Source organism: Oryctolagus cuniculus, chromosome 1 (assembly GCF_964237555.1).
Source record: "Oryctolagus cuniculus chromosome 1, mOryCun1.1, whole genome shotgun sequence".
NCBI lineage: Eukaryota > Metazoa > Chordata > Mammalia > Lagomorpha > Leporidae > Oryctolagus > Oryctolagus cuniculus.
Window position 1 is genome coordinate 201,469,701 of NC_091432.1, and position 27,702 is coordinate 201,497,402.

Consider the following 27,702-nt stretch of genomic DNA (forward strand, 5'->3'; position numbering starts at 1 on the left):
TGCAGGTGGCACCTTTACCCACTACGCCACAGCACCGGCCCCCAGATATTTTTTTTAATAGAGATTTATTTATTTTTAAGGGCAGAGTCATTAGGGTGGGGGTGAAGATGGAGGAGGAGGTAATGAGAGATCTTCCATCTGCTGGTTCATATCTCAAACGCCTGCAACAGCCAGGGTTGGGCCAGGCCAAATCCAGGAGCTAGGAACTCCATCTGGGTCTCACATCTGGGTCTCAGGAACTCAAGTACTTTGGCCGTCGTGCACTGCCCTGCCAAAGCGCATTAGCAGGAAGCTGGGTCTGCTGAAGAATGCAGTAGTAGGAGCTCAGACCGGACACTCTGATAGGGATGCGGCCATAAGCCACTGTACCACAGTGGCCCACCTCATGCAGAGTTTTATCGTCCACTTCGGTTGTCATCTAGGTTAATATCTGTAGAAAGAAGTACTAATCTCCGCTATATCCTGGAGTTAGGAGGTTGGTTTATAGATGCAAAAGTAGCTGAGAAGGTTATTTTAGAAAAACCATTTGTGCACCTTTCTAGACATACTGGAAATGCACTTTAAAGCACATGCAGGGTGAACTTGATGTTTGAGCTATTTGCTAAGACAACATAGAGATGAATACCTCATTCTTACAGGGCATTAGTCAGCAGCTGTTGACAGTGAGTTTAGGCTTTCCAAGAGTATATGGTGGTTAAACAGTTAACGTATGTGAAGTGAGCCTCAGGTTAAACCACCACTTGGAGAAAATTTTAACGTTTAGCATTTACATTTAGTAGAGAGAAAATTGTTTCTGTTGCTACTGTTAGTATCTTTCAGTTTGCCATTTCAAGCCAATCTATTTAATAGGAGATTGAAATAAGAAAAATGAGACACATTGTTGCCCTCAGCTCACCTGAGATTACCTGTGCCTAATGTGAAGATAGGTGCTTATCTACAATAAAAAGGAAGTCATCAGTAGTGCTGGAGAAATGTGACTAGTTCTGGCCAAAGACTACACTAGTCTTTAAGAACAGGTTATGGAGTAGGCATTTGGCATGGTGGTGAAGTCACCCCGTGGGATGCCAACGTCCCATATCAGAGTGCCTGGCTTTGAGTCCCTGCTCTGCTTCCAATCCTGCCTCTTGCTAATGCACACCCTGGGAGGCAGCAGTGATTGCTCAAGCACTTGGTTCACTGCCACTCATGTGGGAGACCAGGATGGAGTTCCCAGCTCATGGAATTCATCCTGGCGCAATTCCAGCTGTTGCAGGCATTTGGGGAGTAAACCAGCAGATGAAAGATAGTGTCTCTGCCCTTCAAATAAGGAAATCAAGTTTAAAAAAGGTATTAAAATAAGGTTTTATGTCTGTGACTTCACATAATAATCAAATACCATTGTTACTTTAAGATTGTTTGTTTGGGAAATCTTGCATTCTACGATTCGTAAGATGAACAAACACGTTCTGAAGATCCAGAAAGAGCTAGAAGAAGCTAAAGAGAAACTTGCAAGGCAACACAAACGGGTAGGTCTTGGTTGACTCATAAATGCCTCAAGAAGGCGGACTAGAAATGCTGGAGGACATCAAGGCCCAGTACCCTGATGGTAAAGCTGGTTTTTTTCTGAGGCCAAATTATGCAAAGCTGTTTACAGAGGCAGAGGGAGAAAGAAGCAGGTTGTTGGTTGTGTGGTGAACTTTTTAGGAAGCCGCAAATTTTACTTTTCCATAGTCCACCATTTCAGGGTCAGCTGCCTGCTCGTACTTCCCAAAAGGGGAGGAGAAGGGATGAGAACACTTCTGATAGTCCCTGTACTGGAGGGGGGAAGGGAGGAGACTTGCCCTGTGCTGCGTGCAGGGGTGAGGCGGTCAGTCCATGCTGACCAGCTACTTCTAGTAGTGAGACGTTAGTGTTTCAGTGAGCTGACTGCGTTCTGTGGCTGAACGTGATAGTACTGGTACAATGGCCAGATTTTCTAGCATTATAATGTGTATTTACCAGGGTAGGTTTTAAAAAGGCTTCATGCATATGTGAACCTATAGCCAGTTTGAGTGCCAGTCTCTACATATGAATAAATACACTTGAATAAACAACTGCAGGTGAACAGTGTCGTTTCATTTTATAGATGCAAACATTGAAGCTCAGAGAAGTCAGTTTGATCAGGGTTATTCAGCTAGTGAGTGACACCTGGAGTGAGGTTCTGACCCAGGTCTGCCAGACTGCAGAGACTCTGCAGTGTTCCACTGTTCTCTAGAAACGTGCTGTCCAGGAGTGGCCTTGTAGACTATTTAGTTACATGAAACACAATTTAGAACTCGGTTCCCTGGCCAGACAACCTGCATCTCCAGTGTTCAGTAGCCACATACAGCTAGAAGCTGTAGTTAACAAACAGCACGGGTTCGTTTAGCATGTCCCTGGTTGCAGAACATTTGGCTGGGCACCAGTGCCCCTTCATGTTAGAAGGCATTGCCATACCTAGGTGCCTAGAACATAGTGGACTGATCTCAGACAAGTGCTGTCAGATCAGGGGGAGTCTGGTAAGTAAAGCATTGATAGAGCAGACTCCTCTAAGAGTAGGGGAGGCCATCATCTTCTAGAGGGCTTAGCAGGGTTTCGAGTCGGTGATGTCTGCCTTTGCTGAAAGGACCTTGGTATGCGACATGCATAGAACCAGGTTCTGGCTGCCACTTCCTGTTAGGTGACGCTAACAGAGTACCTCTCAGCCTGTTCCCTTCTCTGGAAAGTATAAATTGTACTTTGGTTTTGGTTTTTGTTAAGTTTTGTGGGGTTTGTTTCATTTTATATACATTTGGAAGGCAAAGAGATCTTTCATCTATTGGCTCACTCCTCAAATGGCCCATATGGCCATCACTGGGTCAGACCAAAGCCAGGATCCTGGAGCTCCTTCCAGATCTCCCCCTGTGGGTACAGGAGCCCAAGGACCTGGGCCATCCTCCACGGCTTTCCAAGGCACATTAGTAGGGAGCTGGATTGGAAGTGGAGCAGCTGGGATATGAAGCAGGGCTCGTATGGGATGATGGAGTCAGAGGTGGTTGCTTAACCTGCTCTGTCAGAGCCCGCCCCAATTATGCCTTGTTTTTAGAAACCTAAGCAGATGCTATATAGCCCTCCAGGTGAGCTGGGAAAGGATTATTAAAGCGTTACAGGGATGCATCGAGCCCATGGTTGCCTGCAGATTGTTGAGCAGTCTATTTTGAATTACTACATGTTAGTCACAGCCATTTCTGCTTAGGACAAGGAAGAGCAGCCTGTGGCTCATGAGCTACAGAAGGGCCTGCCCAGCTTTTCCATCTTGCCCTTTAGGGGCTGAAGGGTGAGCAGACTGCCTCCCTGTTGCTACTGTGCAGACGGTCAGATGGTGATGATGTAGCCAGCAGCCTGCACCATCATTGGACAGGAGCCACTACATTGCCCTGGCTTCAGCGAGCACCCCTTGCTCATGGGATTTTAATACACTGCAATCCTAAAAGCTGTTTTGTGTTCCTTTGCCTGCTGTAGCGAAGTGACGATGACGACAGAGGCAGTGACAGAAAAGATGGGGCCCTTGAGGAGCAAATAGAGAGACTACAGGAAAAAGTGGAATCTGCTCAGAGTGAACAAAAGAACCTCTTCCTTGTCATATTTCAGGTATTGTGGCCTGGGACATTGTACGTAAACCCAAACAATGCATTTCTTAGGCATAAAAAAATGTATAAGAAGGTTTGTTTATTTGAAAGGCAGAATATACAGAAAGAGAGGTCTGCCATCTGCTGGTTATTCCCCAAATGGCTGCAGCTGGGCCAGTCCAAAGCCAGGAGCTTCCAGGTCTCCCACGTGGGTGCAGGAACCCAAGCACTTGGGCCATCCTCCACTGCTTTCCCAGGCACATTAGCTGGCTCAGAAAGTAGAGAAGCCAGGACTTGAACCTTGCCTCACATGGGATGCTGGTGCTATAGGCCAGGACTTTAACCTGCTGTGCCATAATCACAAAAGTACATACTCATTTACAGAAGTTTTGAAATACAGAAATTTATAAACAATAAACGTTCATCACTGGGAGGTGCAACATGTCCCTCCAGCTGCTGTGTTGGTAACCTGTACTCTTGCATGAGTGTTTCTCTGTGCTGTAAAAGCAACTTGGAGTTGCTTTTGTTAAACATTTGCTGCATATTTAATGATTATTTCCTGTTGATTATGTAGATGATTCTCCCCGATAGTTTTGTACATAGACTTCTGTTAACATTTCTGATTGTCTCCTTTAGAATAGATGCCAAGAAATACTATTAGTAGTAAAAGCAATTTAGAAATTAAAGATCTTTATGTACTGCCAAAAAAATTGTACCCACTCACATTACCACCATTCTAGATCGATGGTGTCTAATGAACTATGAAAGCTAGGAGCGCATGTCCCAAAGACAGGTTGGAACAAGCAATCCGTTGAGGTCTCTGTCATGAATTTGTTTCTGGTGGGTGATACTCTAATACTTCAACCTCATGTACCCTTTCCAGCGCTTTATCATGATCTTGACTGAACATTTAGTACGATGTGAGACTGACGGGACCAGTGTGTTGACGCCATGGTACAAGAACTGTATAGAAAGACTCCAGCAGATCTTCCTTCAGGTAAAGTCCTTACAAGTCTAGAGTACAGATAAGAAACCAGGCGAGCTCCCTACGGTCTCTGCAGTTGCAGGACAGGCAGCAGAGTGCTAGTACTCCCTGACCTTTTTAAAAAAATTAAATTCTTTAAGTCTCTAAATAGAAATTCCCTTAAGAAAAAATGTTCATTTTATTTGAAACACAAAGAACTTCCATGTACTCGTTTGTTCTCCAGTGCCCGTAACAGCTTTGGAGGGCGGGGCGGCAATCTGAAGCCAAGAGCCTGAAACTTAGTCTGGGTCTCCCTCCTGGGCTGCAGTACTTAAGCCATTACCAGCTGCTTTCCAGAGTGCACGTTAGCAGGAAGCTAGAATTAGAGCTGAGAGACATGAACTTCAGCACTCAGATACAGGACATGGGTGTCCCAAGCAGTATCTTTACTACTCTGCCAAACACCCACCCCCCTAGTTATTGTCCATTTTTTTAAAAAACCTGTCACAGCTCGTATTTCTACAGCAATCTCCGGGTGTATTCAGGTATATATAGGAGCACATAAAAGAAAACCTTTCATCTTCTGATACTTTATCTTCCTAGGTCTTTTGCTGTCTGCCTGATTTTTAAAAGTTATGTCTGTAGGGTCCTACTTAATCTGTCACAACAGTAGTAGGCAGTAGCACCTGCTTGCTGCACTTTTACCTAGAAGTTGATAAAGAACTGGATTAAGTTGTTGAACATTCATGGGTCTGATTTCTCACTGTATTTTCTTAATGTCAGGGCTTCTTGGTAGCTCAGTATTCTCTCCTCGCTGCAGTGTGTGTAGACTGCTGGGAAAATGTTCTGCACGATTGCGTCTGTGCTTTGTCCTGCCCTAAAGTCCCCTTTTTCCGTGTTTGCAGCATCACCAGATAATCCAGCAGTACATGGTGACCCTGGAGAACCTTCTCTTCACTGCTGAACTAGACCCTCATATCCTTGCTGTGTTCCAGCAGTTCTGTGCTCTGCAGGCCTAGTGGTCCTTTTCTCCCATCAGGATTTTTTAAGTATCTTAAAATAATTTGTTTTTGCTGGTTTGAATGCTTCTTTCTTGTAGTATCCTTTCACCTTTTAAGGGAAACAAAAGGGGAGAGAGTAAGGAATATAAAAAGCAATTATTTCCTAATGACAATACTGTGGCGATGACTATGATGTGTTATATGTGATCAATTTGGTATTTTTCCCTCCTTAAGGCACCAAACAGATGTGAGGTATGTGAAATACTAGAGGTCAAGCTTACATTGTAGCCTAGAGAACTGATGGGTTTATCACAAGGTAGTATAGCTTTTCACAGCTCATGGATAACCTAACCTGGCTGAAATAAAGCTAAAAATATGTTTTTTAAACCTTGGTTTTTCATGATTTTTCTCATCTAGAATTCTTTAAAGTTGGTGGTGATCTTTTTAGTATATAAAGTGCTGTTTAACAGAGCAGCTGTTCCAAAATTTGAACATCAATCACGTGGGAATCTTCGACGCTGTCAAGGAAGAGATGTCCTCAGTAGGCGATTCTGGGTTGGGACTCATGGTCGTAGAGCATCTTTTTGCTGCATGGAGCCTCTCAGAGGAAGTGTCTAAAGTCATGTGAGTTTCATTATGAAGTAGAACTGAGTGGCCAAACTCCCTAGAACTCTATTTGAAATTAGATGTGCGTTTTGATTTGGGAGAGCCTGTTCCAAATGCTGAGTCTATTTGGTGCTGAGACTTAAATGACTGTTTAAAGAATTGTCAGTTAGTGATACTGTTTTTTTTTTTTTTTCTTTTTTAACTTTAAGGATTTTTTTCCAAGCTCTGATAAAGCCATCATAGTCTTTTGCGATTACTGTATATTTTAATAGACAATAGGAAATAATGATTCAGAAGACTGGAGCTGCATGGCAGGTTACTAGCAGAGAGGGCTAGAACCCAGGTTCTTGACCACATTTTCCTGTTTGTTGTTTCTCCTTCCAATTGCTTCAGCACCAGATGAAATCAGTCTGAGGTGGTTCAGCCAGAGAATATCCACTGGCAGCTCCGGTAACTATTTGACTTTGTTACCCTTTCCTAATGCATTGCAGAGTTTGGCTAATTCGGCCTAATCCACATTCTACATAGTGTGGGGCTTCCGTTTTTTCTTATCTCCTCCTCATGCATAACGGTTGCTTCTAACAGCTGGGCAGTGATGTGACCCTCTGCATCTAAAACAGAGGGATTGAACTTGGACGAAATAAAGGTACCCGAGCAAGCATCTCGCTGCACATCATATGGTGCATTCAGTACTGTAAGAACAGGCTTTTGTCATGTGACTATAGAAAGATGAGGAATGACCTTGCGAACCCAGATACAGTAGATGTGGCTGACAGGATTGTCTTCGATTGATGAAGGTGAACACTGGGCTGCTGTATTTAGACAAACAGGACCCTGGAGTAATGTGCCCCAGGACTCAGGGCTGTATGGGGAGGTGCATCCACCTGAAAGCTTTGACACAGCCTGATTCCAATGCCTGGGGTGACATGAGACTGGAGGTTCTCATTCTGTTCCCCTAGAAGTACTGTTGAAAGCCTAAGCAGAGTGCTTGCCTGGCATTAGCAGAGTACAGAGTACATGTTAGCAGTACCTGCAGACTTTGATCCATGTGCCCATTTTAAACTGGCACTTGAAAAGGGCTCCCCAGACACTAGGGTCAAAGCTGACACCTACAACTCACTGTGCATTCCTCTTTGTCAGGACTTTTTCCAGCAGTGGCTCCCCACTGCTCCCATATCTTGCACATAGAACTAGTCGTATACGCTGATCCAGACTCTGGGCACAATGGACTAGCACCATCCCTGTTTGGTTCCTGGGTTGAGAACACGGTGTGGGGAGCTGTGGCCTTTTTACTACATCAGTCTGTGTTTGCCTCAGTCTCATTCGTCCTATTTGCTTCTCTGACCTACCACACTACTGAGCTACCATCCTTATTACTAGAAAAATTAATCCCAGCCCTGGTATTGTCTTCAGTCAGTCCAGTTGGACCCTGCCTAAAACGCCTACACTTTCTACTCTGGCATAATTTATATGGTGTTTCCTTCATAAAGGCCTTATGTTTGGTAAATTCTGTACAGGAACAATCTGAACTTCCTTTATTTCAATACAAAAAAAGTCACTAACCTAAAAATCACATTTTTTCGTATGTCAGTTCATGGCCACACACGGTACAGCACTTCCGGTACATGTCGTCGTCTATGTTTTCCTCAGGTCCATACTCGTGTTGGTGAGCAGTTGTTTCCCTTTTCCACACACTGCTTCTCACTGCTCGCCGCAATTCTAGGATGGAAAAAAATAAAGTTTCTTTGTGATATTATTCAGCTGAGTCCAAAAGTGAATCCATCAGACCTTCAGCCATATATGTGTATAGATGAGTGTTTAAATCATAGATGGTTTACTTTATAACAAATCAAGTAGTTGATAGAATTGCGGCGGAAAGCAGATCAACCTTGAAGTGGTATGCATTGAGAGATTCAGAAATGGGTGTGGGGGGCAGAGATGAACAGAAGTAGATCAGGTTGAGAAGTGAGTCACAGAACAGATGTGTCCAGGTACATGTGTCACTTGAAGCAACATGAAGAGTGAATCCATGGGGATAACTAAGAAAATGGAGTTCTTTAAGTTCTACATTTACAACTCGAGCTACTTCAGGAGGCAGGCTGAGCTTTGCTTGCAAGGAAACTAGAGAGCCGAGAGCTCTGCCCCTCCATGCTGATCTGTTTCCAGCTTAAGGCCTGTTGCATTAGCACTTTCCTAAGTCTGTTATGACCTTGATTCTGTGGGATGGCAGCACTATTGTAGAAAAGAACAACTGTGGCAAAGGACACCTAAAGATAAGGATCAGTGACTATTAGAGCTGAAAATAACCACAGCGTTAGTATTTTACTTCATTTTGTTTTGCAGGTAGGGAAACTGAACAAAGCTAGCAATGTGAACCCAGATCATCTTATTCCAGTGTCTGGAGCTCTTTCCACTACATCCTGTTCAAGTCACTTTACAGAGAAAAGAATGCTGTGAAAAGCGACCAAGGCAGCCCCCTCTTACAGGTTCACACTGCACATTACCTGAAGAAGCCAAATGCACAGCACTGACAGGAGGTGACAGGCTGGTACCGTCTCAGTCTCTAGTTTAATGAATAAAAAAGCAACACCACTTACATTTCTGTGTTCCCCAATGATGCACCCAGCTAGTCCTGTCTCTGGCTAAGAGTGTAACAGCTGCCTTTGATCATGTCACCCATAAAACCATACACCAAGAATCACGTTTTCTTAATCCATTCTAGATCTGTGAAGTAGTACTACTTGAATCTTCCTAATTTCAGTATTTATTGTAAAAATAAAAGCAAACATAGGGCTGTGTATCAGGCACTGTTCCACACACTTTAAATGCATTTAACCATCACAACCCTTCAAGGCAAGTACGACTATCATCCCAGTTTTACATATGAAAAAACAAAAGCAGAGAAGCTAAAAACTGTCCCCAAGTTCAAACAGCTAGAGCTAGTTGACAGCAAAAGTCCACTCCAGCTGGGGCCCACACTGCTAACCGCAGGTGTGCTGCCTCCCCATGCAGCCGCCGTGGAAAGCGCCTTCCCTGAGCATCCTCCTCCTGCAGTGCGTGCACACCCTCCTAGAGACCTCCCCACCATCCGAAGGGGAAATCCCATTACTCAGTCCCCGCTCAAGTTCTGAAGGCCCCTGAATTCTCTAGGTCTATATAGAATGCCCTTTTATTGCACTTTAGGCTGTTTTACAAATAAGTGAGACGCTCATTTCCTTCTGGTTTCAGATAACAGGAGAAGAGCTTTTCTTGGTTCTGAAAAAAGGTATGCTGACCACTTCCCTTTATTTCCCCACTGGGAAAAGTCCTGAAGATCTGACTGCTACTTACGCATGCCAAGCTAACTTCTCTGCCTATTCTGAATATTACATGTACTTAGAGAAGTAAGAAGGAAAAGTTAATACTAAACCAGAAACCCTATTTCTTAGCAATAATTCAACTTAAGGTTTTACACTGCTTTCTTACAGCTAGTCTGTCCAGATACAGTATTTTTAAAAAAGCACATCTTCTGTACTTACTAGACTTTACTGGAAAAACTTCTGCCACAAAGGAAGAAAGATCTGAAATCCTTGGGACCAGGAATGTGTGCATGTACATAACGAAGTATCTTGGCTGGGCTCCAAGTCTAAACACAAGATTCACTTACATTTCATGTATACTTTGTACTATATTCTTTGTATACCTGCATTGTGGCTGCAAGCCATCTGTCCATGAGGTCAGGCACAAGATTTTTTTTTTTTTTTTTTTTGACAGGCAGAGTGGACAGAGACAGAAAGGTCTTCCTTTTGCCGTTGGTTCACCCTCCAATGGCCGCCACGGCTGGCGCGCTGCAGCCGGCACACCGCGCTGATCCGAAGGCAGGAGCCAGGTGCTTTTCCTGGTCTCCCATGGGGTGCAGGGCCCAAGCACCTGGGCCATCCTCCACTGCACTCCCTGGCCACAGCAGAGGGGCAACCGGGACAGAATCCGGCACCCCAACCAGGACTAGAACCCGGTGTGCCGGCGCCGCAAGGCGGAGGATTAGCCTAGTGAGCCGCGGCGCCGGCGAGGCACAGAATTTTTCATCTGGCATCCCACACTGGTGCAAAATTTCGAATTTTCAGACTTGGGATGCTTGATCTAATAAATGGTAGGCTTGTCATCTTACCTGTCCTTCCCTTTCTGAACAGCCTCATGCTGAAGCCAGCAAATGGACAAAGCAGGCCTCCCTAACAGGGTGGAGAAAGCCCAACAAGGGGACGGAGGGCTCCCTCCAGAGGTCAGCTACACACAGGGGCTTCAGGTCACCAGAGGACGGAATGGCAGCCACCTTTCACACTGTCAGAAACTTGGAGGGGGAAAATTGGGATGAACCTTAAAATTTTAGAGCTGGAAGAATAGTATGAATTGGGGTTTTTAAGGTGTATGTGTGTACATGGAAGCAGAGACAGAATTGTACTCGTGTTTTACACTAGAAAGCAGTGAGCCAGTGGTAGCTTGTTGAAAGATCTAAGATTCCCACTGAACCAAATGAAATAATCAGCACAAAAACAGTTCTTGGCAACCATGATACTAAACACTCATCTGGGAAGAATTATCAACTGACAAATGCTCAGTCTAGGAGGGAATAAGGGGAACTGGGTTATTTATGAGTCCTAACAATTTCTTATCAAATTAAAATTACCACCACTGTTGAGGGCAGATGGACACTGTGCGAGTCCCTGAGAAAGGCACACCACATACAGTCCCCGGACTGAGACACAGACTCCAAGTGAGAAACACTGTTTCTAAGACGACAGGGCGGGGAGGGGACTCAGGAACAGTGTCATACGAGGGCTAGGGCAATGCAGAATGAAGGCGTTTAAAGCCAGTAGCTGAGTCTGCACTGTGTCCTTTTCCACGAGAGAAACACTGGAAAGGACATGACTGGACTGACTCACAAGGCTAGAATGTGGATAAATGCTAAGTGCTACGTCTACTAACATTAATAAGGCTTTGGCTATGTTAAAAGAATATTAGGAAATCTACACTGTATTTAGGGTTAAAGGGCTGTGCTGGAAACCCACTTTCAAACAGTTCAGAAGAAATGTGTTTAAAGAGCACACCAGTGACAATGCAAACAGCACAGCGTGCTGGCAGGTCACTCTGGGTGAGGGTCCAGGGTTGGTTCTTTATACTGTGAAGAACTTGAACAAAAACAGCTAGCTTGAGGGGGATTCCACTAGCCAAACCTGGGGAATTTAAGCATCAAAACGAATAATGAACTCTCATACATTCACCTGAGACTAAGACTCCATGAGGTGAACTCAAAGATTTTGTCTCTCAAAACAGGAGGAAAAGAAAGGCTCTTTCCAAAAGAAGCCAAATACTAATTACAGAATAATTATATTACACATAATGTAATATGTATGTTATAATTAACAATTATTAATAATTATAGAAACATCACCATTTATGTATCCACCGCAGCACACACTAAGGAAGACTCATCATACACTAAAACCACCGAGTAGAGGGAGGAAGGAGGCTCCCCCCGGTCAGAGCTATTTCCTGCAAAGGGAAGGGTACTTTTGTAAGGCAGAAATTGGGCAGAGCTGAGCGGCAGTAATGAGTTGTGTTCTGAAGCACACGGGTGATTAAGGTTTACAGCACTTGGAGAGAAGGAGATGGAAATGCTAATTATGCTGATGAAGTGAAAACATCCTACAACTGTGGGTCAATAAAAAGAACTGGTACCATGTCTTTCCAAATGTGTTTTGACAGGATCACCCAGCACACCAAAAGTAGTCAACCATTCTGAATCTAATCACAAGGATCCAAGCTGCTGGCAAATCTTAAGTGGAGAGATACTATACAACAGCCAGCCAGGAGATTTTTTTTTTTTTTTTTTTTTTTTTTTTTTTTTGACAGAGTGGACAGTGAGAGAGAGAGACAGAGAGAAAGGTCTTCCTTTGCCGTTGGTTCACCCTCCAATAGCCGCCGCCGGCGCGCTGCAGCCGGTGCACCACGCTGATCAGATGGCAGGAGCCAGGTACTTATCCTGGTCTCCCATGGGGTGCAGGGCCCAAGCACTTGGGCCATCCTCCACTGCCCTCCCAGGCCACAGCAGAGAGCTGGCCTGGAAGAGGGGCAACCGGGACAGAATCCGGCGCCCAGACCGGGACTAGAACCCGGTGTGCCGGCGCCGCAAAGTGGAGGATTAGCCTAGTGAACCACAGCGCCGGCTATAGATTTCAGAAACATCAGTCCTGTGGGAGAAAGGCTCAGGGACTAGACTGAGAGGCTGTCAGGTCAGGGTGGGGTTTGGTGAAGCAGGAAGGTGCCACTTGGGACGCCACAGCCGGGATGGGTGCCGGGCTTCCAGCCCCAGTGGTGCAGTTAACGCACCACCTGGGAGGCAGCGGTAAGAATTCAGCTGCGGAGACCAGATGGAGTTCCTGGTCCCTGTCTGGGGCTGCTGCAGGCACTGGGGGAGCACACAAGGCTGTCATCAGTATGTATCCTCCTCCAGTGGGCCCTGGAACCAACACCTAGTAAGCTACAAATGGCACTGTACAGATTTATGCTTGATTAGCACTTATTGCTAAGTTTCTTGAGTTTGAACATTTTTTAGTTATGGAGAATTGCCATTATTTTTAGGAGAAAAAACAATAAAAGTATGGAAGTCACATCGTGTGCAAGTAACTTGTGTGTGGTTCAGCAAAATTGTGTAAGATGAAAATGAATGTGGCCAAATGCCAACAGGTGGTATATGGAAAAACCTCTTAGCGGTTCCTAGGAATGTCCCATTACTTCATTTAAAGACAACTTAGAGAAGACAAGTCTGCTGCAGAGTGACCTGAGGGCAGCGGCAGCACCATGGGCGCACCTGGAGGAGATGCGGGAACCCCAGGCAGGAGCACACAGCCTAAGCGACCAAAAGTCCAGCTGAGGCTGGAGGGCAACAGAGAGGCTTTCCATGTGACCCCTCCATATCCCCTTGGCCTTGAGTTTCAGACCCACACGGCTGCTAAGGACAAACTGTCCTGGACATTTGTGAATGTGTTCACGGTCACCAGCCTTGTACTGGTGCCTTCAGTGATTCCTTACGTTTGTGACTCACTGTAGCTTATCATTTAGTTTTGTCAAAGAGGCAGCCTGTGTGCAAAGAAACCCATGCTGCTTATGCGGTAGACTTGGTACAAGTAGCAGAGGGAGACCAGACACTTCTGAGTACTTGACCGGAGAGAACCTTGGTAACTGGAAGAAAGAAATTACAAACGACAAGGGAACATGTGAAGCTATAGCTGCATGTGTTCTCCATAAACTAAAGCAGAGCAACACGACTGTGTCCCACAAGCTCTGAGCAGCCCTAAACAGTCATCACCACAAGCCCCAGGCCCAGACCATCAGGCTGTTTGGCAAGCAGCGGCATACTGAGGAAAACGTGTAACTAAGCGAAAGCCTTGTCTCCACTTTCACTGTGAAAGAAGGCCTGTAAACCCAAGACACACTGTTGGACCACCTGAAAATCCGCATCCAGTATCCAGGCCAGCCAACTGAGCACATCAACACCATCATTTCTGCTTGGCTCTGAGAAGTCTCACAAAGCCGAGCTGATCACAGACCCCTCGTGCCCCTGACACCAGCGGTGGTGCACACTAAGATCCACTCCGAAGCTACTGAGCAGATCACGTTCTGAAAGCTTTATGTCAGCTGCTTTGTGCATCAGATCCGAAGGCCAAGAGCAACGAGGGCCCAGCAGCTTTCCCACTACGAACCTTTAAACTCGCTGCTCTTCCTCTGTGCTGAGCCTCCGAATAAACGTCACATAGGCCCCTTGTTCCTCATCTCCGCTGTGGCTCCTCCCCACCACAAGCATACCCAGCAATCTCAGAAGACCCCTGCACACCAGACACCGGGACCGCGGCGGGTCACAGGACTCAGACCTAGGTCTTCACGCACACACACAACATTCTTGTAGACACCTGGGAAATAACACCATGTGCGGGATCACGCACAGGCCTTGGTTTTCCTGCTGATTAGCAGCAGCAACTTACTATAGTGATTTTTCCAAAGCAAATTATCTAACTTTCTACTTCTTTCAATTAAAACTGTGCAACTCTTGAAAAAGTTCTGTTCATGTTAATATGTTTAAATATATACGTTTATCATGATAGGAAAAACATGAAACAAATATCACTGATTCGGTCAAACAATTTAGTTAGAGTTACATGACATCTTGACCAGCTATAGAGTTAATGGCTAAGAAAAAATGGCAGCTAGCCCTCATCTTTAAATATTCCATCACTGTGCAGGTCCATGCCTCTAGGTCATACTTACTTTCTTCATACATTGTTGTCTATACCAAAGTGGTTTAAGGAGGCAGCAGGGAGGGAAGAGGCGAGGCGACTCCGGGTGGCTGGGTTCACAGACCCTCAGTAGCGGCTGTGGCCATGCCCTCCTCCCCCACACCCCTAAGGAGCCTGGGCATTGCTTTATCCTTCAGGCTCTCCTTGCAGCTGAGAGGAAGGACTAGTGTGGAGCACTGAAAAGATTAAAGAGAGGAGCCAGAGTTTAAACAGGTCTTTCTGAACCCTCTCAATTGGTCCTTACTGGGATCTTTGAAGATTGTGGCACAACACTGACAAATTTGGGGACAGTTCTCTAAAGAAGTGCTCTTACACGGCACACTTCCCCACAGGAGACTTGGCTCCACCGCCGTAAACTGCTTACTTGCCGAGTCAGGAATTGGTATGTAACCACACTTCTACAGAGATGTACGTAAACTTCATCAGCGTCTATAGTGCTTCCATTTTTATTAAAGTTAAAGGGTCTGTACCTAGAACAGACGTTAAATGTAACATTGTCTCTGAGAGTAGGATCTTGGGATGGGAGTTCTTGGTAGTTTTCTGACTTTTCTGCACTGTACTTGATTCCTCTGGTGGTGAAAAGGGGGAAACACTGCTCACAGAGAGGCTTTTCAGACATCCGAGTTACCCAGCTTACCCTCCAAAGCCTCTTCTAGGGTCCTGCAAACAAGCAGGGCATGTCACGGCTAGGACACGTTGAAGTGGATCAATTTAGTATATAGATATAGCCCAGTATGTGCAGGAAATACGTACTAACTCCCCACCTCTTAGGCTGTGCTGGGACGCTACCTAATTACAGCACCAAGAAATCCGTTTCCTGGGTCGGGAGCGGAAGGGCCCTGTGCTCCTGCAGCAGCACGCTGCTCATCAGCACCAGGGCTCCCCTGACAAGCTGGGATTCAGCCTTTCTGTCAGCACTGCCTGGCACTTTGTAAATACTGGATGGACTGAGGGATGGACAGAGGCTCACAGACACATACACGCATTATCGGATGCCTGGATAAATGAGCAGAGGCAGAGGGGCAGAGGGGCCAGGAGATGGATGGCTGCCTGCAGAGACAGGTGCACAGGTAGAGGAAGGACTACAGAGGACGACTTTCAGTAAGAAAGCCTGGCTCCAGTTCTGCCGATCACCTCCTCTGCCAAGTCACTCTCGCCACGCTCCAGGTCTTTTAGTCATGCATAAAGAAAAAGTGGGGGCAGGGGTTGGCACAACAGTTAAGATCTCACTTGGAGTCCGCAGCCCAGATCATGGTTCCTGGCTTCAGGTGCCACCCATGCTTCTGATTCCAGCTTCCTGCTGATGAGTACCCAGGGAGGCAGTGCTGATGGCTCAAGTCCTCGATCCCTGCCACCCACATGGGGGACCCAGATGGAGTTCCCAGCTCCTGGCTGGGGCCTAGCCTGGCCCAGCCTTGGGTACTGTGGGCATCTGGGAAGTGAACCAGTAGACAGAAGGTCTCTGTCTCACTGCTCTTTAAGTAAAATGAAAAAAAAAAAAAAATTAAGAGAAGTGAGAACTGGCTGGAACATTTAAAAAGCTGTGATTAGACTCACTGACATCCCAAGCTCCTTCTGAAGCTGCCAGATGAGACAACTAAGACGTAGGCCACGTCTCTCCTGTTTTCCCAAGGACAGAAGAATCGGTACCTGTTTTCTCCAACACTGCTGACCATACTTAAGATTTAATTGATGCCAAGTCCTTGCCCAGGTATACCATCCTCCACCTTAACACTGCTCCTGTTGAAAAACATGGTTCACTTTAAGATGATGGCTTATGGCCGGCACCATGGCTCACTCGGTTAATCCTCCGCCTGCGGCGCTGGCATCCCATATGGGCGCCGGGTTCTAGCCCTGGTTGCTGCTCTTCCAGTCCAGTTCTCTGCTGTGGCCTCAGAGGGCAGTGGAGGATGGCCCAAGTGCTTGGGCCCCTGCACCCGCGTGGGAAACCAGGAGGAAGCACCCGGCTCCTGGCTTCGGATCGGCGCAGCACAGGCCATAGTGGCCATTTGGGGAGTGAACCAACGGAAGGAAGACCTTTCTGTCTGTCTCACTGTAACTCTACCTGTCAAATAAAAAAAAAAATTGATGATGGCTTACGACTTTTGAAAAATGCAGCAATGTGGCTGGCAACATGGCGTAGCAGGTAAAGCCTCCACCTGCAGTGCTGGCATCCCATATGGGCACGGGTTCGAGTCCTGGCTGCTCCACTTCTGATCCAGCTCCCTGCTAATGTGCCTGGGAAAGCAGCAGAGATGGCTGAAGTGCTTGAGCTGTGAACCCATGTGGGAGACCTGGATAAAAGCTCCCAGCTCCTGGCTTCAGCCTAGCCAGGCCCCCGCTGTTGCAGCCATGTGGGGAGCAAACCAATGGATGGAATATCTCCGTCTCCCCCTAATTCTGCCTTTCAAGATGAAAAGAAAAGCAAGAAATGCAGCACTGGGGTGTGGACCGGGTCTCAAGTGTCAGCCTACTGAGGGACAACTTTAAGTCATCTCACCCGTGAGAAACCGCCTTCCCATCTCCTGGCGACACTGTGTCTTTAAACAGGAAGAAGCAACAAAGGTTTTTGTTTTGTTTTGTTTTGTTTTAACAGAGTAGCAAAAACAATCCTTGGTGACATAAAATGGAGCCACTCACCTCTGACTTTTTTATCAAACTTCTTCTGTTTCATTTTTTCCCGGTTTTCCTGTCGAACTTCCTTGGCTGCTTCCAGTGCATCCTGACTGCCCCAGACTTCAAGGGACCTCTTCACGACCTGCAACACGGAATCCACACGTGAGCCAGCTGCCCGGCAGGCCTGCAGAGCATTCCAACTGGCAAACCCCGAGCTCCTGAAGAATGGTGGCAGGGCGATCTGAATCTGTGACCGCCGCTGTGAGTGCAGGTGGCGTTGGAGGACAGCCAGCAGCGCCACACCCCGACTGCATGGCCACCAGGAGTCGGCAGACGTGGTCGGTGGGCTCGCTGCATTGTGGCAGGCTCAGCAAAGGAAGTGTGTGTTGACAATGAGCCAGGTCGGCCCTCCAAAAACGTCCAGCCACAGGAAATACAAGTTACTGCCCCTCTCCTGGGTCGGCAGCTGTTTCTGTCCACTTACTTTGCATCAACAGAACACCTAAAAGTTCATCCTAGTTATAAACCTCTGGATTACATCCCTTGTCTCTTTAGAATACTTGTTACATTTTACGGGAATAATTTACATACCAAGATGGTCCTCACAATATGTTAAGGGGACCACAGCACCAATCAGTGTAGCCAGTCTCAGCTCTTCTTAATAAAGCGATATACTTCACAAGGTAGAGGACATCATGCTGTCCACACTTAGTGTCCCTGAAAACGCCACATCAGCGTACTTACTGTGTGGGACTCTCACAACTCTGAGTCGGAAGTGGCTCTGAAGAGCTGGACTCTGAACCTCAGGAGTTTAGGAATCCTAAGGGAGACGTCTGCACCTGCCGCTCCCTTTTTATGTAGGCACAAGTCTGCGACTTACGACAAAAACCACGATGCCCTTTACCTTACAAATCCCGATGACACTGGCTCAGTAAGTGTGAAACAAAAGCACCAAGGATCAGTTTAATTAGTAATTTTAAAAAAAAATAATGGTTAGTCTGATTAATAGTTAACGAAATTTAGTGTATGTTTTGCTTCACAACATGCCTTTGTAATCTTATTTAAAGATAGAGGATATTCCAATTCAAACTGTTCCAAAGTAGTGCCTCCCAATAACTTAATGGGACAAAAAGAACACTGTGATGTGTGTCACGTGACAGGCCAGGAGGCTGCTTGTGTCCCCGGGCACCTGCCCAGGCTGGAGCAGCCCGGAGAGGAGCTGTCCCAGCACCTAGAGCCGCTCTGCTGCGAAAGGAGGGAGGCAGACCTGCCCCCTGCCCTGACAGTGGAGTGGAGGGTCTTCAGAACATTCGTGAAGAATGTCCAGTATGAAAAATGAATGCACGTGTCAAACATCTGTGCGCCAAAATAGCCTTCCCTGTGAACTCCATTTCTCCACTGACTTTCTCAAGTCCTCTTGCGCTAAACGCAGACACCAAGCAGCATTCCAGCTGGGTCGAGTGGAATCCCGGCATTCATGAAATTCCTGGGATTTTTTTTTTTTTTTTAAGATTTCTTCTTTCTAGGGTGGGGGGATGAGGGGAACAAGGTCTGACTCCAATTCCAAACTCTTTCCAAGTTGTACCACTCACAGTATCACCTAACAGTAACACATCTGCCCCAAAGTGTCACGCCAAAAAGCAAAATTAGAAAACATCCCTGAATTTGTGACTGACCCATATGCAAAACAAAAAGAATCTCTTTTACTGTCTGAGCAGAAACCAGTTAGAACCAGGTCATGGCTAAGCCACCACCTGACCCAGAAGTAAAGTTAAGAAACAACGTCTCGGGGACCTGTAGTTTTAAGTAGAGTTTCATATCACCCCACTGCGAATGATGAGGATTCTTCTTCACGATAAATTTAAGAGCTGGTTCTCTTTTTTCCAAATCGCAGTCTTTCAGAAGGTATTCTTGTTTTGCTTCTGTTTTGGTTATAAGCTTGTGTTTATCATCAGCATCTCTGAAAACAGATTAAGGCCATTATATAAATGCGTGATTTTTAATAAACTGAGTTTTCAAACAGTCCAGTACCTGCACGCCCAAAGGGACACACACGGCTTCCTCCAACTCAGTCACCCGAGCAGCCCAAGGAATCCAAGAGAAACAGTCTCTTCTGAGAAGTCCCCTCAGCAGCACACTCCGACCATTCACAATTTAAGGGGCTGGCACTGTGGCTTAGTAGGCTAAGCCACCACCTGTGATAGGTACCAGCATTCCATGTGGGCGCCGGTTCGAGTCCCAGCTGCTCCGCTTCCGATCCAGCTCTCTGCTATGGCCTGGAAGGGCAGTGGAAGATGGCCCGAGTCCTTGGGCCCCTGCACCCTCATGGGAGACACAGAGGAAGCTCCTGACTTTGGACAGGCCCAGCTCTGGCCATTGTGGCCAATTGGGGAGTGAACCAGTGGGTGGAGGACCTCTCTCTGCCTCTGCCTCTCTGTAATTGCTTTTTTTTTTTCTTTTTTGACAGGCAGAGTGGACAGTGAGAGAGAGAGACAGAGAGAAAGGTCTTCCTTTGCTGTTGGATCACCCTCCAGTGGCCGCCATGGCCGGCGCACTGCGCTGATCCGAAGGCAGGAGCCAGGTGCTTCTCCTGGTCTCCCATGGGGTGCAGGGCCCAAGCACTTGGGCCATCCTCCACTGCACTCCCTGGCCACAGCAGAGAGCTGGCCTGGAAGAGGGGCAACCGGGACAGAATCCAGCGCCCCGACCGGGACTAGAACCCGGTGTGACAGTGCCGCAAAGCGGAGGATTAGCCTAGTGAGCCACGGCGCCGGCTGTAATTGCCTTTCAAGTAAATTAATAAATCTTAAAATTACTTAAAGCACAAAGTCAAGCTGGGCAAGAAACCAGAAACACACAGGCAAGGTCCCACTGCCAAGCTTCCAACTGGCACATACCTCCTCCAAACCAAGCCAACAGTGGAGACACTGGTCCCACTCCCTGGTTATCCACCCGCCTGCCAGGCACCAAGCACACAGCACAGAGTAAAGACCGCCTGTATGAACAATGCTACACTCTGGTCAGAAGGCAGGCTATAATGAGTATCAGAACAGCAGGCGAAAGTGCTGTAAGAACACAGAGGTTAGGGAAGGCACAGGGATTTGCACACAGGCCACGTAGACAGAAAAGGACACCAATGAGACCCCAGAGAACACTCCTAGCAGAGGGAAGCACCTGCAGGGGCTCTAGGGTGGGGGCCTGCTTTGCACCTGGAGCTCAGAGTGCAAACCAGAGCACTTCCAGGCGTGGGGGACACAACGTCATGCCAGAGCCCTGTGAGTCATGGGGAAGCCACTTCCACGCTAAAGGAGATTAGAAACCATTTTCTTAAAGGCTAGGGCAAAACAGCCCAGGGAGAGGACACCAGGGATGCAAGGGCGGGGCAGGCGGTGGGCGGAGTCCAGTCAGAACACTCCTGCAATGGCCTGGCGGCACGACGCTGGCCTACACTAAAGCAGTGGTAAGACGGGACAAGAAGGCGACGGATTAAGGAATGGTTTGAACATGGAGCCCAGTGGGTTTGGAATTAAACAGGGACAGCAGAGACACAGCCAGTGAATGAAGTTGGTCTTTACTGTAATGGTAAACACTGAAAAGCAAGCACGTGTCGCAGAAGGGAGAACCCAAAGGTCTAGAAGGTTCTATCACAAAACCCCAGGACTTGAAATTGGATGCATAAGCTAAGGGAGAGGGCACACAGACTACCTCGCTTCAACTACAATCTTCAAAGATCCTAATGGAAACAGAATGGACAGCTTCATTCCTAATTACTTTTAATACAGAAGTGTCTTTTTCCAGACTACTCCGCAACCCTCTTTAAATTGACACAACAGTTGTTTTATTTATGGGAATTTATGTGGCGCATCACTCAGTGGTCTCTTAGGATTATTTTTCTTTTCACATGAAAGGCAGAGAGACAAAACAGTCCACCTGTTGGTTCACTCCCCAAATGCCCCCAACTGCCAGGGCTGGGCCAGGGGAAGCCAGGAGCCCCGCAGTCAGTCCAGGTCACCCCCTGTGGGTGGCAGGGGCCCAAGGACTTGAGGCACCAACTACCACCTCCAAGGGAGCAGATTAGCAAGAAATGAATCCGAAGCGGAGGGCCAGGACCCGAGCCAGGACTCGGATGTGGGGTATGGGTGTTCCAGGCAGCACTTTAACCACCGCGCCAAATGCCCATGCCCACCCCACTGTGGTCTTCGAGGAGTGACATCGGTGCTGTGAGCCTGCAACACCGTGGCAATGGGAAATGGGCTTTGAGCTGATGACACCAACTGGAGAGCCAGAGCATCCCCAGCCACGTGCATGGTCACGAGCGCAAGGACAGCAGCTCCTCTTCTCTCTCCCACGGCTTCCACTAACAAGCCAGCGACGGCTCCCAGTGCAGCAGGAGGGACTCGGAGGGGCGCTCCCCCGGCAGGGGAGGGTGGACCTAGGACTGGTCAAGGAAGAAAACCAAAGTGCAACAGCACTGACCCAGAGCTCTCAAAAGGGCGCTGGGGTGGAGGGGGCTTTGTTAAGACAAACCTCGGGGCAGGGGGGGGGGCTGCTCCAGGCAGCTGCTCCGAGCCCCAGCTGCCCCACTCCAATCCACTCCCTGCTAATGTGACTGAGAGAGCATAGAAGATGGCCCAAGTGCTTGAACCCCTGCTACCCATGTGGGAGACCCAGAGGCAGTGCTGGACTCCTGGCCTCAGCCTGGCCCAGCCCTGGCCACTGGGACCATTTGGGGAGCCAATCAGTGGATGGAAGGTCTGTCACCCCTCTCGCCACCTCTGTCACTTTGCCTTTCGAATAACACGCTGTAGGTACGACAATGGAAACCACTAGGAAGGCCCAGAGAGACTCCAGGACAGGGACTTCACGGAGAAAGACAGCAACGCAGGCTCTGGGGGAGTGAACAGCAGAGACAGGCGAATCCTGTGCGGGGGGGCGGGGGGGGCATTCTTCGGGGATGTGAAAGGGACGTAGGCCAGGCGAGAAAGCTCGACAGCGGAGCCTGCCCTCATCTGCTGAGTGCAAAAGGTGAGTGGGAAAGGGGGTTCCGAGGGCCTCTGCATCAAAGGCACCGGCACGTAACGCTGGGACACGTAACACTCGGAACCCGCGCTGAGAGACGGCAAAGGCCCCACAGACCCGGAGGCAGCCTTCCTACGGAACGGGGCTACCGCAGCGCGCACAGGCTGCCTGTGTATTGGGCAAATGGAATCCAGAGACTCTGGGACACTCCCAGGAGAAAAACCACAATTACTCCGAAAGCATCAACCCCTCCCCCCCACCCCCAAGAAAAGCGATCGTTTTGCCCCAGGCTTACGGGCACGCATTCCACTCCTGCAGAGAAGCTGACGTAAGATACGGACCTGCAGTTATCACAGGTGGCCAAGTCAAAGTGGCTCATGAGGTACGAGTCCATAAACTCCTTCCCACACTCTTCACATATGGCATAGTCAAACTCCAGGACCGGCCCTGGGCACAGGAAGCGGAATCAGCATCCTTCTGTTCCCACTGCAACAATACAGTTTCCTCTAGCAGTTTCCCATCGTGTATCTTTATCGCATTTAAGGCAAAGACGAAATAAATAACTATGTAACCTCGTGCTCCAACCACGCAGGGGAAAAACAAGGCCCTCAACAACTGCTGAGCCCCAGCTGTGGTGGTGGTGTCGCACCACTGCAGTAAGCAATCACCCAGGTCATGGCTTCAGACACTAACTGATCAGCTCCGCAGGCCTGCCAGCTGCATGTGGGCGGGGCTGCTTCCGCAGGGGACCACCCCACCCCCCCACCCCGCCGCATCCCTGGACTCCAGGCAACAGCAGCTTCTCACATCCCAGCACCGGCTCACTCCCGCAGCGTGCATCCCCTGCCGGTCCTTTCAAGGGCTCCATGGGGATAGGGGGTCCACACAGACAATCTCATGGCCTTTGACTTTACTCCCGCCCACACAGTGCCTTCTGCAGGAGAAGGCAATGCTTCTACATTCACAGGCTGACGAGGGCAGGAACAACGGCGTGGGCACCATTATTCCACCTGCTATGGTGAATTGGTGAATGTGGCTAAAACACAAGGGGTGCAAGGGATCCGCCTACAGACTGGGGAGACAGGGCGCCAACGTATAACACGGTCAAGGGCAGTGCTAGCAAGGGCAGGCATCTGGCACAGAAGTTAGAATGCCACCTGGGAAACCCAGAGTACCTGGTTCAAGTTCTGGCTCCTCCACTTGCAATCCTGCCTCCTGCTAATGCTCACCCTTGGGTTGGCAGCAGACAACAGCTCACGTACTTGGGTCCCTGCCACCCACAAGGGAGACCTGGATTGAGTTCCAGGCCCCTGGCTTTGGCCTCGTCCAGCCCTGGCTATCACAGACATTCTGGGAATAAACCAGCGAGCAGACAGATCTCTTTGGCTGCCTCTCTGCTTTTCAAATAAAATGAAAATAAATTTTTAAAAAAATTTTAATGAACAAGGCAACAGTAGAAGAGACACTACAGAATTCATTTCCTAATAGAAAAAAATATTTATTTAAAGGCAGCATGACACACACACAGGGCAGGGGACCACTGATTCACTCCCCAAATGCCTGCAATAGCTGGGGCTGGGCCAGGCCAAGGTCACGAGCCAGGAACTCCATCCAGGTGTCCCACAAGGCTGGCAAGGACCCAGCTCCCTGAACCATCACCTGCTGCTTCCCAGGGTGCACATTAGCAGGAGGCTGGATTAGAAGCAGGGTAGCCAGGACTCAATCAGATACTCCCACAGGGGATGCAGGCGTCCCAGGCAGTATCTTAGTCCCTATAGCAAACACCTGGCCCCATGAGAACATTTTTCTCTCCCTCCACTCCAGCCTCTATCAACGGGGGAAACAGCCTCCTCTCAATCTCAAGTTCCGGGTTATAAACTCCTGAGGGGACACAGATGAGGATGCTTGAAAAACTGTGAAAAGTAGAATTTATTTTGATGCAAAAAAAAAAAAAAAAAAAACAGAAATCCATGCAGTTTTTCCACACTGTGCACTTTCATGAACTTCCTGATAACCCTCACGTGCATGAGTCTAGAGAATTTTTGCACCAAATTTATCCTTTCATTTCATTTTCCATGAGTTTTTTGAAGTACCCTTGCAGAGCAGTTTCCAAACTTCCTTTTGGTCCCCTTCTTCTGGGTACTATACATCTGTCTATATCCCTCGTAGAATAGGACACTCAAATATAAATATTATAAACCTTTTACTCTCGACTTCTGAAAATAGTTTACACACAGAACAGGGCTACTCCAGGCCGGCGCCGTTGCTCACTTGGCTAATCCTCCACCTGTGGCGCCAGCACCCCAGGTTCTAGTCCCGGTTGCCCCTCTTCCAGGCCAGCTCTCTGCTGTGGCCCGGAAGGCAGTGGAAGATGGCCCAAGTGCTTGGGCCCTGCACCCCATGGGAGACCAGGAGAAGCACCCGGCTCCTGGCTTTGGATCGGCGCAGCGCTGGCCGTAGCGGCTATTTGGGGGGTGAACCAATGGGAAAAGGAAGACCTTTCTCTCTGTCTCTCTCACTGTCTATAACTCTACCTGTCAAATAAATAAAATCTTAAAAAAAAAAAAAAAAAAAGAACACACCGTCTTGAGGTGGGTGCGGTGGTGCTGTGGGGCAGCAGGTTAAGCTGCTGCTTGGGCACCTGCATCAGTTTGAGCACCAGCTGCTCAGCTTCCAGTCCCACTTTCTGCAAACGCATTCTGGGAGGCAGCCAATGATGGCTCACGTGTTTGAGCCGCTGTGTCTGAGCTCCTGCCATGCCTGGAGGAGACCCAAGTGGACTTCTGGACTTCTGACTTCGGCTTGGTCAGTCATTTGCAGGGGGTGAACCAATGGAAGGAAGACCTTTCTGTCTCTAACTCTGCCTGTCAAAAAAAAAATAAAACAAACAAAAAACCAGGGCTACTCCCTACCTCGGTGAATGCACATTTCTGTTGCCAGACACAAAGCCTGGAATCGGTTTTTTAAGCCATTCTATTATACTATTGGCTGTCGAACTTACACTCAAGTCACATTTTTTAATCTTTTTCAGAATGTGAAGGTACCCCGACTCTGAGGATATGTTTAGGTATAAGTGATTTACCCAGCATTAACTTTACATAAGAAGTAACATTCTTTATGCCACTCCTCATTTATACTTTGTAAGCTGCTTTTTTTCCTTCAAATAGCAATAAAAGAATGTCCTGAATTTTAACTCTTAGGTTCTGGCCCCTCATTTCAGACTAGCAGGAGTATTTTGAGTATTGATAAGTCAGCATTTTGCCTGTGCGTTCCTAATGTAAAGCAGACAGTATTAACCTCAAGCACAAAAACAAGAGAAATAATCACTTCCATACATGTGGATGTTTGATTTTTTCTAATCCACTGACAAACTTTATCACTGTTAATCTGCTCACTGATCAAATCAATCTGACATCGACTTGCGAAGAGTTAGGCATGTGACTCGAAATCAGCAAGCTGGGCACTCACTTCCTGAAAAACGCCTCACCTGGCTGATGCACAATGTTTCCTACTTTATGCTCCTCCTCTTCCTCTTCCAGAATGAAGCCTCCTCCTGTGTCGATTATCTTGGGGGCTTTCACATTAGCCACGCCTACAAAAAGTGAGAGGCCAACACATGAACTCGGTAAGCCAATCCTGTCCCTTGTGCATAAACACGAACTTTGCTTAAACAGATCAAAAAAGACAAAGATGTCCACTCTCAGCGCTATTTCCGTCCTCCTGGAAGGTGAGTGAAAGAAAGCACGCACTCGGCGAGGGAAGGAAGAGAAGGTGACAGAGGGAGCTGTGGGGCTGAGGCTTCCTGGAAAAATGACCCACTGCAGAAAGGGCTGGGGGTTAACTGGGATCACGCTTGTACTGGGAGCCTCAGACAAAGGAGCGAGATGCACGACTAAGTCTCCCAGCCCCAGAGGCAGGCGCTGGAGGCCTGAGGCGCTGAGCAAACGGAGGAAGGCTGTGGGAGCACCCAGGTGATGTGAAAGTGCTCCACCAGGGAGGGCAATGCAAAACTCTGCAAATGTGTTAAACAGGAAATAAAGGAAGTATGGGCTAGCCAGGCGGGCACTTACAGGCAAACACACACACACACACACACACACACGCACTGGCAGGCCGCAGCAGCACCCACAAAACAGGATATGATGTAGAATCAGACATGGAGAAGGCGGGACGGGCTCCAGAAGCCAGGGGATATAATGTGGATACCACCCCCAAGAGCAAGGCCAACAAATACAGCATTGACAGACAGATACAAGCAGCCAAAGGCCGTCCCAAGAGAGGGGGCAGAGGAAACCCAGCTTCCACAGGGTAACTTCCCAAGGCCGGGAGAGACGTCCAGGCTAGGAGAGGCGCTGGTGGGCGAGGCTTCAGCGCCCCGCCCCGGGGTGGCGATCCTGATTAGCTAACGCACTTGAACCTGGACAACCCCCTTCCCTTCCCTGGTCTCGGGTACCCCAGCGGTAAAACGGCTGCCTTTTGCTTTCCTGCCCGTCTCACTTTCCGGGTTGGCTGTGACAAGCTAGATCACGTGGCAAAGGCGGCGGCCGCCGCAGGTGCGCGCCTCTCCTCGGCCCCGGGAAGGAGCCGCACCCGGAGGCGGGTGCAGGATCGCAGGCCTCAAAGCTTTAGACAGGGCCCGCTCCGGGGAGCAGAGGGGGAAGACGTGGGAGAGCCGAGGCGCCGGCGGGAGCCGCGAGCTGGCCGGCCGCGGCACCGCGAGGACGCCCGGGCGGGGAGTCAGGAGGCTGGGGCTCTACCGCGGAATCGCCCGGGTCTGCACAGGTCACGGCGACAAGGCCAGCCGGCCGGGCTCGGCCTGATGGCACCGCGTCTGGGCCGCGCGAGCCAGTCGCAGGGGGTCAGGGAGAGCGAAAGGAAGGGACCAGACCTCCGGTAGCCGCGCCCGCCGTCGCCGGGTAGGGCCGGGCCGCCAGCCGGGCCTGGCGCAGCATAAGCGCCCGCTGCCGCTTCCGCTCGATGCTCGCCCGCACCGAAGCAGGCAGCTCCGCGGGTTGTTCGGAAGTCGCCGGCTCCAGCGAAGGGCCCTCTGCTGCCGCCATTGTCGGCCTACTCGGAGGACCGCGGCACCGACCTGGCGCAGGCGCACTGTGCGCCCAAGCGTGCCCCTGGCTCCGCCTTTGCGCCGCTCCCCGGCCCGGGGGGGGGGGGGGGGAACTGAGGGGGCGGGGCAGAGAGGCCGGGGGCGGGGCCTGAGCCTGCAAGGAAGCAGTATTTGTAACCTGCTCCGTGCTCAAGTCATTCTTCACGGGCAGATGCGCGTGGTTTCGCTTATTGCTTCATTATGTAGGCTCTGTGGTCAGACTTGGGTCAAGTCCTGGCTGTGACACAGCCCGTGTGACCGTGGGCATATTCTTCAGTGGTACATGGGAAGGTGGGTGAGGGAGAGAGAGGGGAACAGCTGGTATTAGCAGTAGTAGTTAGTAGACGAACCAATCACAGATAGCAATAGGTGATTGACTTGGTTTTAATTTGGGCACGTGGTGTGGGAGGCAGAGACTTAGATCTGCAATGAGAAGCCTCACCTGCTGTGTGACCTCAGG

At 48.8% G+C, this 27,702-nt stretch overlaps 2 protein-coding genes across 7 annotated transcripts in view; one reads left to right on the forward strand and one right to left on the reverse strand.

The window, feature by feature from the left end:
• The window catches only part of NCBP1 (nuclear cap binding protein subunit 1), a 43,946-nt gene extending 37,989 nt beyond the window's left edge, over nucleotides 1-5,957 (forward strand). For all 4 annotated transcript variants that reach the window (XM_008263220.4, XM_051856288.2, XM_070054775.1 and 1 more), the window contains exons 20-23: nucleotides 1,391-1,505; nucleotides 3,499-3,627; nucleotides 4,489-4,602; nucleotides 5,475-5,957. In XM_008263220.4, the coding sequence (XP_008261442.1) occupies nucleotides 1,391-1,505; nucleotides 3,499-3,627; nucleotides 4,489-4,602; nucleotides 5,475-5,588 (472 nt within the window). In that variant the 3' untranslated portion in view covers nucleotides 5,589-5,957. The remainder of the gene's footprint in view (nucleotides 1-1,390; nucleotides 1,506-3,498; nucleotides 3,628-4,488; nucleotides 4,603-5,474) is intronic.
• On the reverse strand, nucleotides 1,389-27,283 carry XPA (XPA, DNA damage recognition and repair factor). 3 transcript variants are annotated; one of them, XM_070054799.1, is made up of 7 exons: nucleotides 27,030-27,283; nucleotides 25,629-25,733; nucleotides 22,483-22,588; nucleotides 18,917-19,082; nucleotides 17,147-17,264; nucleotides 7,740-7,895; nucleotides 1,389-5,679 (listed from the first exon to the last, which is right to left on the reverse strand). In XM_070054799.1, exons 1-6 carry the CDS (start codon nucleotides 27,199-27,201, stop codon nucleotides 7,747-7,749), a joined length of 816 nt encoding a protein of 271 aa, XP_069910900.1. In that variant the 5' UTR covers nucleotides 27,202-27,283; the 3' UTR covers nucleotides 1,389-5,679; nucleotides 7,740-7,746. The 3 variants fall into 3 exon arrangements, with proteins under 3 accessions (XP_069910900.1, XP_051712294.2, XP_069910902.1); XM_051856334.2 differs by having other exon boundaries at nucleotides 1,389-7,895; XM_070054801.1 differs by lacking the exon at nucleotides 1,389-5,679 and having other exon boundaries at nucleotides 7,860-16,246.
• Between the last annotated feature and the right edge of the window lie 419 nt (nucleotides 27,284-27,702).